The sequence below is a fragment of the Thalassophryne amazonica genome, chromosome 18 (genome assembly GCF_902500255.1).
Source record: "Thalassophryne amazonica chromosome 18, fThaAma1.1, whole genome shotgun sequence".
NCBI lineage: Eukaryota > Metazoa > Chordata > Actinopteri > Batrachoidiformes > Batrachoididae > Thalassophryne > Thalassophryne amazonica.
The window spans coordinates 47,220,458-47,236,289 of record NC_047120.1 but is presented as its reverse complement, the minus strand read 5'-3'; the positions used below and the strand labels follow the sequence as shown (position 1 = coordinate 47,236,289).

General features: G+C 39.3%; 2 protein-coding genes across 3 annotated transcripts in view; one reads left to right on the top strand and one right to left on the bottom strand.

The window, feature by feature from the left end:
• Nucleotides 1-13,585, bottom strand: part of nhlrc2 (NHL repeat containing 2) — a 25,639-nt gene extending 12,054 nt beyond the window's left edge. Inside the window, 7 exon segments of the mRNA XM_034193469.1 lie at nucleotides 1,288-1,417; nucleotides 1,507-1,628; nucleotides 2,646-3,051; nucleotides 4,195-4,244; nucleotides 8,180-8,332; nucleotides 13,123-13,307; nucleotides 13,527-13,585. Of these exon segments, the coding sequence (XP_034049360.1) occupies nucleotides 1,288-1,417; nucleotides 1,507-1,628; nucleotides 2,646-3,051; nucleotides 4,195-4,244; nucleotides 8,180-8,332; nucleotides 13,123-13,307; nucleotides 13,527-13,585 (1,105 nt within the window).
• dclre1a (DNA cross-link repair 1A (PSO2 homolog, S. cerevisiae)) overlaps nucleotides 13,196-15,832 on the top strand; it is a 15,251-nt gene continuing 12,614 nt past the window's right edge. For both annotated transcript variants that reach the window (XM_034193558.1, XM_034193556.1), the window contains exon 1: nucleotides 13,196-14,302. In XM_034193558.1, the coding sequence (XP_034049449.1) occupies nucleotides 13,888-14,302 (415 nt within the window). In that variant the 5' untranslated portion in view covers nucleotides 13,196-13,887. The remainder of the gene's footprint in view (nucleotides 14,303-15,832) is intronic.

Here is a 15,832-nt window from a genome sequence, read left to right as displayed (position 1 = left end):
TTTTTTGTACACACACACACACACACACACGAGTAAACTACTTGTCACCACTGAACAGACGACCATAGGTGAGGTAAATGCACAATTAAATGTTTGAAATCTATTTACATTCATTTATGATGAAAAATAAATAAAATAAATCTAAAAGATAACACACTTACATTAGCTGACCTGTCATTGCTGTTTTTGTTGTCTCACACAGTCAAAACAAGTGTTGTGTTGAGTAGTATAAAAGTAATATTCTCTCTTTTTATTCCATAGCATAACTTTTCAGTTTGAGAGCATGATTTCTTAAATTTACTTGTTCTCCAAGACAATGTTTTTTCCTCATTCAGAGGTTCTTCTTGTTTTATGACAGTTGGCATCCATCCAGGCCATGAGCAACAATGCAGTATTTTTGCCATACATGTTGCTTTGGCATACAAACTGGCATACAAACTGCAGGACCACCCAAACGGGTTAAAATAAATAAAAATAATCCTGCGATTTATAGTTTGGAAAATACAGTAAGCTTGTATTTGACAGTTTCAAACGTTACCTGCTCTAACATGGAGAACAAGAAAATTGAATCAGGCAAACAATACACCAACTGAAAGGTGTGAAAACAAAGTAAACATAATGCTGTAAGATTGGTAAACATTCACTCACTTCCTGTTTATCAAGTATCAGGTCAAGTATCAAGTAGACTTTATTAGCCCCCCAGGGGCAATTCATTGTGCAGCCAGCAGTAGAACACATTTGAACATACATAGACATAACATGATCTAAAATATAGCATAAAAAGTCACCATGAAAACTCACCACACAATAAACATAATAACTCAATATTAAGAAAACCTAGTTAAAAACCACTCATGTGATAGTGTTTAAAAATCTAATAACAATAGGAACAAAGGAGTTCTTATACCTATTGGTCTTACATTTCTTAGACATAAATCTACGACCAGATGGAAGCAATGCGAACTCAGGGTACAGGGGGTGACTGGAATCGTCCATGATCAACCTCGCCTTCTTAATTGATCCGTTTTATATATAGATGGCAGGTCGTTTAAGGAAATGCCAGCAATCTTGTTGCACTCATTTACAATATGATCCAGATGGTTTTTGTTTTTCAAATTTAAAAATTTAAAAACCCATACCAACAGATAAAAGAAAAGGTAAGAACAGATTCAATAAAACAGGAATAAAACATCTTCATAAAAGTACTGTCCACATTAAAATGCCTGAGTTTACGGTAAAATCATCTGTCTTGTCCACTTGTAAGTGTATTGGCACCGTAAGACTCACCAGCAGTGCCTAGCGTCACATCCCAAGGAGAGCTGATTGGCTGGTGAAGTCCCAAGGCTCCACCCTCTTTGTCGGTACCCTGAGTACCGACTCCAGCTAAAGTGCTGACTCTCCCTTGTGATAGGTCGATCTGACAAGACGTGCAAAAAAGGCAAGTATCAACACTAAATTATCAGCTTTATCAATTCAGCCATTTTAAGAGAGAGTGACACCTGTTACCTTTCGGATCAGGTGGTTTTCTGTGTCAGCCACGTATATTGTGTCCCCTTTAATGGCCACACCCTGAGGAGAGTTGAAGGAAGCTTCAGACAGCTCGCCATCTTGTTTCCCACTTTCAGGCCCTGTGACAAACCAGTGAACTTTGTGACCACACCACGTGCACAGATTATCTTCAGAATCTTTCAGAACAAATCAGCTCATTGATTTACTCCTTTTGAGATTTAGCTCAAGCTAAGATGAAAAGACTTGACACTATGTGATTTTCTTTGGAGTCAGTAAGCTCAGATGTAATGTTTACGGTAGCTCACACATTTTTCACTGCTTCATGCTTCTTGTTAAGCCAAAAAAAAAAAGAAAAGAAACTACTGTATTCATGTATCTGTGCACCCTGGGCGTTTTGCGCGAAATTCTGATTGAAGTGGAGGTGGGCTTTTACATAAACCCGGCCAAATATTATGTTTGTGGGACCGTGTATTTCAATAAAATGTCAGATTTCCTCACAAATAAAGAATAAATCATACATTTTTGTCTGTTTTTTTCCCCTATGTTTTCTTCTTTACTGCTGGACACAGTCCTCGATGCCACAGGCGGCCAACAACAAATGTAAAAACGCTTTAAGCCATCAATTTCAGTTTAAACCGACTACAATCCATATGCTTTCTCCTATTTTGAGCTGTTGTGTTGTAACCAAGATCCCACAATGCAGCGGGCAAGTCAAGATATGCAAATGGCTCTATGCTAGCCTAGTTTCGTCATACACTTTAAATCTTCCAGGGAGTTTTTCCCCTCACCACTGTTGCCAACATGTTTGCTCAGGGTTGGGTAAGGTTAGACCTTAGCGTGACTATCTTGTGATTTGGTGCTATGTAAATAAATTGAGCTGAATTATTTTAATTCTGGTTGTAATGGCGGTACTTGGAAAACCAAGTACTTATTGTAAAAAGATTGAGAACCACTGCCCTAGGATGAGTTAGAGGACTTAGCTGAGAATAGGGAAGTGTGGAATAAGCTAGCTGGTCTTGTGCTACTGCGAGCCCAACAAGCGGCAGAAAACGAATGTTAAGGTAAAAGCATGTGCACACCAACACAACTTAAACCACAATTACACACTGCTTGTCTTCCCGTCTTTCACGGCTTACCTCCTATGGCCTTTAACAGCTGTCCAGTAGAGGACACCAGCAGAATTCGGTGATGGCCGGTGTCTGCAATAGCCAGTCTCTTCTTGCTGTCGTCTACAGCGACCTTCCCGGGGAAAGACAAGATGCTTGGTGGCAGGCAGTCTCGGTATAGCTTGATCCCCACTGTATGTGCCTTCAGCAGGCCTTGCTCCGCATAGTAGCGGAGGGTACTGTTCGTAAAAAGCATCAACCTGTCGCGGTGACCTTCGCCCACTAGTGAGAAGAGCAGGTTGCCACGTGGACCCAGTAGCACCAGCGTGGGCCAGCAGGACACCTCCAGTTGATGCCAAAGGGTGGCCTCGCTGTCGTTCACTACTGGGTGGCAGATGTTGTAACGTAGCACGGCGCTGCGAACATTCTCCAAGACCTCAGAAGAAATAGTGAAAATGTAAAGCAGTGAGTAAACAGCAGAACTGTCCATGTGATGGACCAATCAGAATTGTTAAAAGCATATGTATAGCATAAAATCTGTTAGCAGGTCTGACTGCAATTGGTCAAACAAGCCAAACAAAACTACAAAGATGGCTGTGACCAGATCCAAAGCAAAAAGAAAGGAATAGTTCAATTTTCCAGAAAATTACACCAGCTCAGCTAGAAACCCGTAGATATCTGGAAAATTTTCACAGTTAAACACATAAGAAACAATTATTCTGCCAAAAAACTCCATGTTTCTGTTCTTTATAAACATGGAGTTGTATGGCAGAAAGCGAGGAATATATATATGCACCACTGCATATGAGGGTGACTGTTTAACTACGGGCACTACTGGCCTTGTAAATGTAATTTCCACCACACCATTGCCTTACAATATAAAGCGCCTTGGGGCAACTGTTTGTTGTGATTTGGCGCTATATACATGTGCTCTGATGTCACTGTTTATCTCCATAGAAACTACCCAAACAATCTTTCATACAAACTGTTTACACAACTTACACAACTGTGTTGTGGTGGAAATTACGGCAATAGTGTGGGACAACTACAGTTTGTTTAAAAACATCACAACAGTTGTATGACATTGAATACCCCAATTATGTTTGGATTATTTTACTGATATTTTATTCAGAGATATTTTAAAACATTAGAAAAAGCATTTCTTTACCATTCATTTTTATCATTGAGGATCAAAAGTCTGGGTGTGGGACAAGCACAAAACGGCAATATTTGCATAATGATGCTGAAAAAAGGTGAAAAAGTCATCATAGACTACTAGAACAAATTTCTTAACACACTTTCATTGTAAAGATAACTATAAAAGTGTGAAATTTCCCCTTTTTTCTGTTTTTCATACAATATGATCAAAGGACATAATAAGTGCCCGTAGTCTAAGAATCACCCATGAACACATTCTGACAGTTATTTAGATGTAGTTTTGACAGGAACATTTGTTTGTAGCTTATTGTTACATTTTTGTGCTACACATGATTCTAAAATAGCATTCTGAAGTCATACATCGGATTGCCCCAAACCGATCAAATCAAAGCATCAACATAATTATGACAATGCAACACACCTTTTCATTGGGAAACTTAGCAGAGTGTACGCCAACAATAACCAAGCCATCTGAGAGAGATAAAAAGACAAAGATTTTTATTACCTGCCAAATCAAAAAACACCTACATACATAATTATTGAAAATATGTCAATTTATATGGTGATTTTGCTGCTTTACCACATATGCAATAGTGAATGAAACATGGGTGTACCCTTTGACTTCTCCAGCCACCAGGGTCCTTTGTGCTGGATCATATCCAGAGAAACGTGCCAAACGGTCAAACACTGCGGTAATTGGACATATATTATATATATATATTATATATATATATATTATATATATATATATATATATATATATATATATATATATATAATTTACATACTATTTTTGCTTACATCTGAGTGTAACTGACTGTTGATGAATACACATTCTATGACTGCTTCTTTCACATTTTTTCCCACACTTTTCAAAAAGCTGAAGTATCTCTGTTGACATCTCAAAACTGTCTTCAACTGAAAAGTACAGCATGATTTTCAAGAATTTCAAGCAATGGGGAAGGATGAGAAGGAGGCTTCCGCTCAGAGAACGGCACATCCCGATTACTGCATATTGTGCCCATTTGTACACTTTAACCTGCCATAATTTTACCCCAATTACAATTATTCATGTTATGTGAATTTATCCCGAAGTCACAATGTTTTTCAGGCATGTTTAAAACTCTCCAGATTGTTCACAATGACAAAGGATGGGAAGGAGAGGAACAGTAGTAGCCAGTAAACCAGTATGTCTGGTATTTATATTGTGTATTTGTATTTATATTTACAAACTGTTTTTCTTTTTTTTCTACTTTTGATACTCTGTGTTTGATACCTTGTGTGCTGCTATACAATGATGCTGGAACCTCAATTTCCCTGAGGGAGTCTACTGACTGGGTATCAAATTATTATTAATTTATTTAGCACCAAAAATGGAGATAATCAGGTATCAAAAAATTTGCAATAGGAGACCACCCACAGATATTACTTAATTTGGATCATGTTGTTGAGATTTTTTTCACTAATAGGAGTGTTTCCCAATCCTGGTCCTCGGCACGCAATGTACTACACATTTTCCATTTGTTCCTGAACTAATCAAAGCAGATCAACTCAGTCAGGTGTGTTCAACTAATCGACATTTTCCATCAGCTCAGTCAGATGTTCCACTGTCAGCTGAACAATGGAACACCTGACTGAGCTGATCTGCTGATCTGATTAGTTCAGGGACAAACGGAAAATGTGTGCCATAAGTTGGGTCCCGAGGCCCAGGATTGGGGAAATACTCATTTCAAGAGTATAATTTTGAAAACTCTAACACAAAGAAGCCTCTCTCTCTCTCTCTCTATGTCTCTCTCTGTCTCTCTCTCTCTCTCTCTCTCTTTTGGAAGTCACACAAAATTAAAATGTGTGATCCCATGAGTGCATCTCAGAGAGATTCCTGGAAATGTTTAGGCGATTAAAGATTCAAAGTATTTGGGGGCGGGGTTATGGCACTAGCACATACAGTCTTAGTTTTGCAGATTAATTCAAGAAGAAACAATTGAGAAATTGTAATAAGCATATTATTTCAAAATTTCAACATAATGGAGAAGCCAATATGTTTACGCGAAGTACTCGTTGGCTTGGAATTGCTCTATCTGAATATCTAATCAATAATGACTAATATTACTGGAGAAACCAAAATAAGTAACTTTTAATCATAATATCATAGTATTGTGCAACCAAATATTTCACCAGTAGATGTCAGTATGACACTAAGCTGCTGTAGCAACAACACATGGGGAAGAAGAAGGTATTAGCATGAACTGTATTGAAGCTTTCACCAAACAACTTCGCTACATAGTGGGGCGGCACAGCAAAACAATTGTTCATTTTGTGTGCCAAAGTCCATGCTTTTATCACAAATTAAGAATTTTTAAGGAAATTTTAGCTAAGCTGCACCACTATCAACACTTAAACAAAACCCAGTTTAATCTCACACCACTGTGACTTCTTATTTGACAAGCTTTAATTTTTATATTACCAACAACAAAGCTGCTTTGTGACTATAGCGGTTCCTTTGACTCCACTAGCAAGGCAATACGAAGCGCTGCTTCATGATACAGGTTAATGAATTAATGCATGCTTCAAACATTGTTTCAAGAAGATAAAAGTTGGTATTGGTGTCAGGTGTATACTGACTGACTTGGTTGACAACTTGCACATGGAACCATGTGATGCTCTGTCCGACACACAAGAACATGTACTATTTCATAGAGGACAAACTTACTGGGTGAACTCACAAATCTATTTCTATAAAATATTTTCTTCCCAGTGTTCTGACTTTTGGTGCTGCACTGATAAATTCTGCAACTTGCATCAGCGTGCACCACAATCTGTTGGTAACATTCTACCAACACATATATATTGATCAAATAAATGTTCATGCGTGCCTAAGATGATGTCAAAGTCGCAAAACAACAAAATGTCACTGTAGTGCAGCAGCTAAGAGCATATTTACAGCAAAATCGTGCAAATGGTGATACAAGCACCAAAGTTGCCACAAATACTCCTTAGATTAGTTGAGTTAACAGGGCTTTAAAAAGGACCATGTATCATGCTTAGTTATCATGTTACAGGGTAACATATGTCACATGTCATAGAATCCAATGGACGTTAACCTTGTTTGACCTTTACTTTGGAGACCAAACATTCAACACAATCAAAACTATTCCATTTATTAATCCTATTAGCTCAACCAATAATTTGCATCACTTTTTTACCAAAACTGGAGCAACTTTAATTTTTGACCCCTGTACAAACTGAAACTGACCTTTGTCACCATTTTTGCTGTTTTTAACCACATAACTCCTGATCATTCAGTCATAGATAGTCCAAACTATACCTTTTTGGAATCTTTACGATCAGACAAATAATGTGGTGTAGTTTTCAAAATGATTTGAGCATTTTTAATTTTGACCCCTGGGTAATTCTTCAATTGACGCCCACCTGGTCGCCTATTGAAAATTCAAGTGGATAGTCGGTTTGTTCAAAAGAGTCATGTCTAAGGAGTATTTGTGCCAACGTTGGTGCTTGTATCACCATTTGCACGATTGTTTCAGTTATCTGCTGCACTACTGAACAATGAGGAAGACTAAAAATTATTTGTGCCTGACCGAGCAAACAAAATATTTTTGCCCAAATCTTTACTTCAGGTAAAGCCCAGTGTTGATGCCAACCGAGTGAGGTGGTACAAAATTTTAATGAGGCGGTCACCACACATTTCTCGACACAGGAAAAACTCAACATTTGATCTGTGTGTTAGAATAGATCCTTTACTGAAATTCTTGTTTCCCCAGTCACTGCTTATAGTACGAAAATCTCTACGCAAGCACACCTCTATATTGTGATACATTAGCAAAACCTCTGTGGTACATTTTATGTCATAAAAAAGCTTTCAGTCCAATAAATTGATGTAAATAAAGCCAGAGTAGGGAATCAGAGAAAGAACAGACACAATGTCAAAAGCTCCTTGTAATGTTCCAAATATATTAAGATTTATCCAGCAACATACAAACAACAAAATAAATAAATTAATCAAAATAAATAAATAAAAGAAACCAAGACAGAATCTGGAGCACATAATATACCAGTACAAAAACAGCACACAAAAAACAAACAACACACACAATTAAAACAGTGACAATTAGATATTTACAATAAAGCAACAGCTGAGGAAAACTCAGAGAATTTAGTTTAGCTAACTAATCAACATGATATGATATCAAAGACATTATCTTTGATGATAATGCTTTCCTTTCCTAGAGAGTGGCAAATTATGTTATTTTAAGCTGATGCTAAACTATCCACATTTAACTCTGTTCTGATGGACGTTTGTTTGCCTGCTTTCTAAGCCTTTATAAATGAATTCATTATTATAATGATAAAGTTCATTCATTCAGAGGTCATCCGTATGGGTATCATACCTTTGACAGAGTGCCTCTTCTCTAGCTCATGTAAGTCTGGCAGGATGTGCATACAGTTGATGCAGCAGTAAGTAAAGAAGTCGAGCAGCACTACTTTACCAGCCAGCACTATGTTGAAAGACAGACACCCCTCCGTGTTCAACCATTCCAGGCCTGCAGAGATCCCATAGGGAAAATAATGCAGTCACTTTATTCCTTATGTTCACTTACTGTACAGGTAAAAACTTCACGGTAACATCACCCTCTTCAGAATAACGGTAACAACCACAATACACTCAACAGGTGAATCAGAATTTGGACATCATCAAGGATGACCTGAAGAAGCTCACAACATTAAAACAACTACAAAGCAACTAAAAGGCCATGAGCGAAGTTTTCCATTTTATCTAGTATATAATACCATGATTTTACTATGGTACTGCGAGTACGCTAAATGAGACGAACTCTGTGGTTCTGTCTCACAATCACTTGTGTAATTTCCCCATTTTGTTGCAAGGTTTAACAGACTTTGTTTCAAATCATATATTTTTGGAGGTCTGTCCGCATAAATCATTTTAGAAACATGATGAAAACACAATGTACACAAATTTGCAATATCACTAAGAAGTTTCATCCCAGTGAAATTAGGATGTGAAATTGGAAACCCCATCCTCCAACAAGGGTTGTCAATATAACCTTCTCCTTAAAGGAGATGACTGATATTTTTCAACCTAAAATCTAGTTTAGACATTTTAAAGGGTCATCTTTTCACTTGTGTATCGGCACATTTATTTGGAAAGGGCTCTAGGTACGGGAGACGGAATGCTTCCAACTGGTTTTTCCTTGTTAAACCTTACCCTAGCCTTAACAATAAGGGACGTGAAATTCTTCAACCCGTGTATACAAACGTTTGTTGTAGATCGTACCATACCTGTATTATTTATGTTTTGGGATCTCCTGTACCTGTACTCATGCAGTATTTATTTAGAAGACAAACACCACCGCAGAAAGCGTACCCCTTCTAGGAGTGATTACAAAAAAAAAAGGCTGTTTCTATTATTTGGTACAGTACTGTATGCAAACTGTGATTAGCTATTAGCACCCAGTGTTATTTAAACTACCCAACATGACAGTTTCTAAACCAAACCTTAACTCTAATCCAAAGTTTTGAGCTTGAAATTCATTAACGTCCTCCTTTTCAGCTTCAACGCCATGATGTCGATCATCATTTCAACAATAAACATAGTACTTTGCTATTGCATGCTGTACGATCACAGCAGTTTGCTATTAGATGCCATACCATCACTGTGGTTTGCCATTGAATGCCATACAATCTCTGTGGTTTGCTATTGGGTGCTGTACGATCACGGCGATTTGCTACTGGGTGCCATCAGAGAAAAAGGAATATGGTACAGTATCAACAGCAACTCTGAAAACCAAAGGCTGTGTTCTATAAAACACTATGAGGTCCTAAACAGTGAATTATGTTTGATTGATTGATTTTATTTAGTAAGTTCAATGTAAGTACATAACATAATTGTAAATACATGAGAAGAGTTACATCCATTGTGGTACATCTAAAAATAATAATAATAATAGTACTAATAGTGTGTATGATAACAAGAAGCTAAACAATATATAAATACATCAGGACAGTAAAATTAACATTTAGAAAAAATATGTAATTAAGAGGAAATAAAAGGGTTGATTTCTTCCTCTATAAACTGTTGAAATAAAATCATTTTGACAAAATTTTTGAAAACACCATTGGATGACTGGGATGGAATATGACTAGATAAACTATTCCAGAGGCAAGCATCAGTATATCTGAAATTCCTCTTCAGTTGTTTATTTTTGATGTAATTAAACATCTGTAATTATTCTTACTGAGCTTTTTATGTTGCATTTTTATATAATTAGAAAAAAAATGCAACATAAAAAGTTCAGAAAGAATGTTCAAGATGTGGAAACTGGGTTATAGTGAAGTCAACCCACTGCAAACTCACCTCAGGTGAAGTCAACCCTGTCCAGGTGAAGTCACCCCACTCTAGTAACACAATATTTCAACTCTGATATGTTCATGTAATAAATTATTTATACACACCAGTGGCATAATACACTGTTCTTACTCAAGTTTTGTAAGTGAGATGATGTGTTAAGGTAGGGAAATATAACTGTCAGGTAAAAAGCCTACTGATGGGAGAGTTGTATATGTCACACTGGCAGGTCCCTAACTAGTCATTCTTAGTTATTTAAGAAAATAAGCATGGATAGTTGGAGTGGGGTGACTTCACCGAAAAGTGTGGGGTGGCTTCATCGAAAAGAGTGGGGTGACTTCACCGAAAAGCTGAAAAAAGAGGGGTGACTTCATCGAAAAGAGTGGGGCGACTTCATCGAAAAGAGTGGGGCGACTTCATCGAAAAGAGTGGGGAGACGTCACTGAAAAAAGTGGGGTGACTTCACCAAAAAGCTGAAAAAAGAAGGGTGACTTCATTGAACAGAGTGGGGTGACTTCACCGAAAAGAGTGGGGTGACTTCATTGAACAGAGTGGGGTGACTTCACCGAAAAGAGTGGGGTGACTTCACTGAACAGAGTGAGGTGACTTCACCGAAAAGAGTGGGGAGACTTCATTGAACAGAGTGGGGTGACGTCACCGAAAAGAGTGGGGAGACTTCATTGAACAGAGTGGGGTGACTTCACCGAAAAGAGTGGGGTGACTTCGCCGAAAACAGTGGGGTGACATCACTGAACAGAGTGGGGTGACTTCACCGAAAAGAGTGGGGTGACTTCACCAAAAATCTGAAAAAAGAAGGGTGACTTCATTGAACAGAGTGGGTTGACTTCACCGAAAACAGTGGAGTGACTTCACCGAAAAGAGTGGGGTGACTTCACCAATAATCTGAAAAAAGAAGGGTGACTTCATTGAACAGAGTGAGTTGACTTCACCGAAAACAGTGGAGTGACTTCGCCGAAAAGAGTGGGGTGACTTCGCCGAAAAGAGTGGGGTGACTTCGCCGAAAAGAGTGGGGTGACTTCACCAAAAATCTGAAAAAAGAAGGGTGACTTCATTGAACAGAGTGAGTTGACTTCACCGAAAACAGTGGAGTGACTTCGCCGAAAAGAGTGGGGTGACTTCGCCGAAAAGAGTGGGGTGACTTCGCCGAAAAGAGTGGGGTGACTTCACCGAAAAGAGTGGGGTGACTTCACCGAAAATCTGAAAAAAGAAGGGTGACTTCATTGAACAGAGTGGGTTGACTTCACCGAAAAGAGTGGAGTGACTTCACCGAAAAGAGTGGGGTGACTTCACCGAAAAGAGTGGGGTGACTTCACCGAAAAGAGTGGGGTGACCACCAAAAATCTGAAAAAAGAAGGGTGACTTCATTGAACAGAGTGGAGTGACTTCACCGAAAAGAGTGGAGTGACTTCACCGAAAAGAGTGGGGTGACTTCACCGAAAAGAGTGGGGTGACCACCAAAAATCTGAAAAAAGAAGGGTGACTTCATTGAACAGAGTGGAGTGACTTCACCGAAAAGAGTGGAGTGACTTCACCGAAAAGAGTGGGGTGACTTCACCGAAAAGAGTGGGGTGACCACCAAAAATCTGAAAAAAGAAGGGTGACTTCATTGAACAGAGTGGAGTGACTTCACCGAAAAGAGTGGAGTGACTTCACCTAAAAGAGTGGGGTGACCACCAAAAATCTGAAAAAAGAAGGGTGACTTCATTGAACAAAGTGGAGTGACTTCACCAAAAAAAAAAAAAAAAAGTGGGGAGACATCACCGAAAAAGTGGGGTGACTTCACTGAACAGAGTGAGGTGACTTCACCGAAAAGAGTGGGGAGACTTCATTGAACAGAGTGGGGTGACGTCACCGAAAAGAGTGGGGAGACTTCATTGAACAGAGTGGGGTGACTTCACCGAAAAGAGTGGGGTGACTTCGCCGAAAACAGTGGGGTGACTTCACCAAAAATCTGAAAAAAGAAGGGTGACTTCATTGAACAGAGTGGGTTGACTTCACCGAAAACAGTGGAGTGACTTCACCGAAAAGAGTGGGGTGACTTCACCGAAAAGAGTGGGGTGACTTCACCAAAAATCTGAAAAAAGAAGGGTGACTTCATTGAACAGAGTGAGTTGACTTCACCGAAAACAGTGGAGTGACTTCACCGAAAAGAGTGGGGAGACTTCATTGAACAGAGTGGGGTGACTTTGCCGAAAAGAGTGGGGTGACATCACCGAAAAGAGTGGGGTGACATCACCGAAAAGAGTGGGGTGACTTCACCGAAAAGAGTGGGGTGACTTCACCGAAAATCTGAAAAAAGAAGGGTGACTTCATTGAACAGAGTGGGTTGACTTCACCGAAAAGAGTGGGGTGACTTCACCGAAAAGAGTGGGGTGACTTCACCGAAAAGAGTGGGGTGACTTCACCGAAAAGAGTGGGGTGACCACCAAAAATCTGAAAAAAGAAGGGTGACTTCATTGAACAGAGTGGAGTGACTTCACCGAAAAGAGTGGGGTGACCACCAAAAATCTGAAAAAAGAAGGGTGACTTCATTGAACAGAGTGGAGTGACTTCACCGAAGAGTGGAGTGACTTCACCGAAAAGAGTGGGGTGACCACCAAAAATCTGAAAAAAGAAGGGTGACTTCATTGAACAGAGTGGAGTGACTTCACCAAAAAAAAAAAAAAAAAAAGTGGGGAGACATCACCGAAAAAGTGGGGTGACTTCATCTGGTGCGAGTTTGCAGTGGGGTGACATCATTCACTACCTGGAAACGGTAGATCCCGACGAAAAAAAGAGCGAAATTTCAATTTCAAGTGATGTTACGACAACTTTTTAATTTTGTGTACTTTTCTTCTTGTACCGGGAAACCTGAGGAAAAAACCAGGATCATGAACTCGCGATTACGTGAGGGTACTGTGCAGTTAGCTTCAAACAACAAGAAAAAGTGCTGGAACATGGTCTGACCTGGCTGGAAATCGGGTATCTTCAGGTCTTCTGTCTCCTCTAATTTTTTCAAATAATTGTTGACAAGATTTTCTTTGTCTTGTTGCGTTGTAGCCTCATCCAGAGCCAAATCCAGCTCATTTTGGAGTGTAAATAATGCGGAAAGCGACGCCATGCTTCCAAATAAAACCACTCAGAGAGGTAAACTTGACAATAATCCAAAACACTACTTTCAACAACACTCAGAAAATAATATAACAATATTCACACAGTTGATATCTCTGTTTTGTTTTTTTTTCTACTACTACATTGTTTTCTTCTTCTACTTCTTCCTGCCATTTGATAACGTTTGGTAACCCGTTGGTACATTACCGCCACCAACTGGACAGGAGTATGGTACCAGCAGATAACACAACAAACAAAACCGATTGGGGATTATTTTAAAAGAGCGCCTAGCAGTCAGATATCCTTTTATCCCGTGCATCGTTTGTTTAATTAGTTGTATTTTTCCACGGTGTTTAGTGTGAACGCATGCCACAAAGAACGTGTCGAAAGTACGGAAGTGTTTCACGAGTTGTCTTTAAGACATTCTCTGTCTCAGCGCGGCAAGAGTGCGAAAGTGCTACACTTATTTTTCTAAGTTCTTATCAGAATATTTGTTATTTTTGATAGTAAATATGCATTTGCCGATTCTGGGATGTTATCAAACGCGTTCCGCGTTTGTATCGTAACCACAGGAACTGTGAGGAGGCCACTGGGACGAAGGAAACACTTGAATTTTGCTAAATGCGGCAGGAGGAGAAGGACGAGGACGGCGAAAATGACATTTGGGAGTATAAACCTCTGGAGAAGACCAAGAAGAGACGACAGTCACCGAATGGCGCTGGAAATGTGCAGAAAAGAAGATGTGCCGTGAGAAAAACACGCCAAACAAAGAGTGACACGCCAAACAAAACTGACAGTCATGTGAACTCCTGCACAGGTCAAAGTTTAACAGAGAACAGCAGCAGCAGCAGCTCAGAGAGACAACTGTCAAAGTCTGCTGATGACAAACCAACCAAAGAGGACCAAACAGCTGAGGGACTGTCCTCTGGAGACGAGTTCTGTCCCGTCTGTCAGATGCCATTTTCCATTTTGCTGATGCAGTGTCCAAGGTGGCATGTTGCTGAATGTCTTGACACCCCCAGAGATAAATGCAAAGGTAGAAAGATCATTTCAGTCTTTACACTCACTGGACTTGTTTCGGTACGCCTCCTGAGTTGGACCCCTTTTCAGATATACGGGCCATTCCTCACAGATCACCCCCTCCAAAACAAAGGATTTTAAAACTCACCCCCTCTGATTTTGATGCAATTTGGTATACAGTATATGTAGTCTTTGTTAGGAAAAGCCTAATTTTCAAATTTCAGCTCAATTGGACTAACGGTTCCTGAGAACCGTTCTTCTCAACTGTCATAGCACATTTACTTTAGCTTTGTTATGAGTACCTTGTTGGTTTCTCTCACTAGTATCCTAATTGTGCATTCACTCATTTTTTGAGAACTATCTGGTCCAGTCAGATTTACCACACAGTACCATGAAGTCTATTTTTTAAATGACTGATGCAAATTAAGTCCAAGACATAGCCTATTCAGTGACTTGGAAGTGTTCATGTATCCAGCGCCTGACGTATCTACACTCCTATTTGAATATAATGAAAAATTCTGGTGTCTAGTCTTCAAGAGTTTACCAGTCAAATCAGATACAATTTCAATTTAATTTTCAATTTATTTTCATTTATATAGCGCCAAATCACAACAGAGTTGCCTCAAGGCACTTCACACAGGTAAGGTCTAACCTTACCAACCCCCAGAGCAACAGTGGTAAGGAAAAAACTCTCTCTGAGGAAGAAACCTGAAGCAGACCAGACTCAAAGGGGTGACCCTCTGCTTGGGCCATGCTACAAACATAAATTACAGAACAATTCATGGACAAATATGCAAGAAATGCTGTTGGTGCACAGGACAGGAGGATCGCCAATACAAATACAACTCTCATCTTTGGATGGAGCTGCACCTTAAACAGAGAGAAAAAAACAGAATCAGGCATCAGAAAGACAAAAATACTGTATAATTTGCCAGCATTAATCAACAAGATACAAGAGAATCTGAGAAATTGTTGATGTTTATAAGGTTGCAGTTCATGAATCAATGAATTGCTAGGTTATTTTCTTGGTTAAAGCGATTAGTTATCCATAAAATGGTGAAAAATGTCCATCAGTCTTTTCCAGAGCCCAAGAGGATGCTTTCAAGTATCAGATTTTACTCAACACCCAAAGATATTTAGTTTACTGCCAGAGAGGAGTAAAAAGAAACCATTAAAGTGAACCAGATAATATTCACATTTAAAAAGCCAGAGAAAAAAACAGTTAATCCATCAAAATAGTTGCTAATTTATTAGTCAATAATTGATTGATTCATCATTGCAGCTGTAATGATTTAATTAAAGTTTCAGCTTTAATAGGTTTTTAAAAAAACGGGCTGCTATGTATTGTGAGCCGCTTAACAAACTAGAGCAGAAGTCACTAAACCTGCTCCTGGAGATCACCTGCCCTGCATGTTTCCCCCCAACTCTCCTGGCTCTGCCCACTGCTAATTAATTAAATCAGGTGTGCTCAGCCAGTCAGGAGCTAGAAAACACCAGGTTTGACTAATCAACTGTGGCTCCAGCAGGCATAGATGAGTGGGGTTGG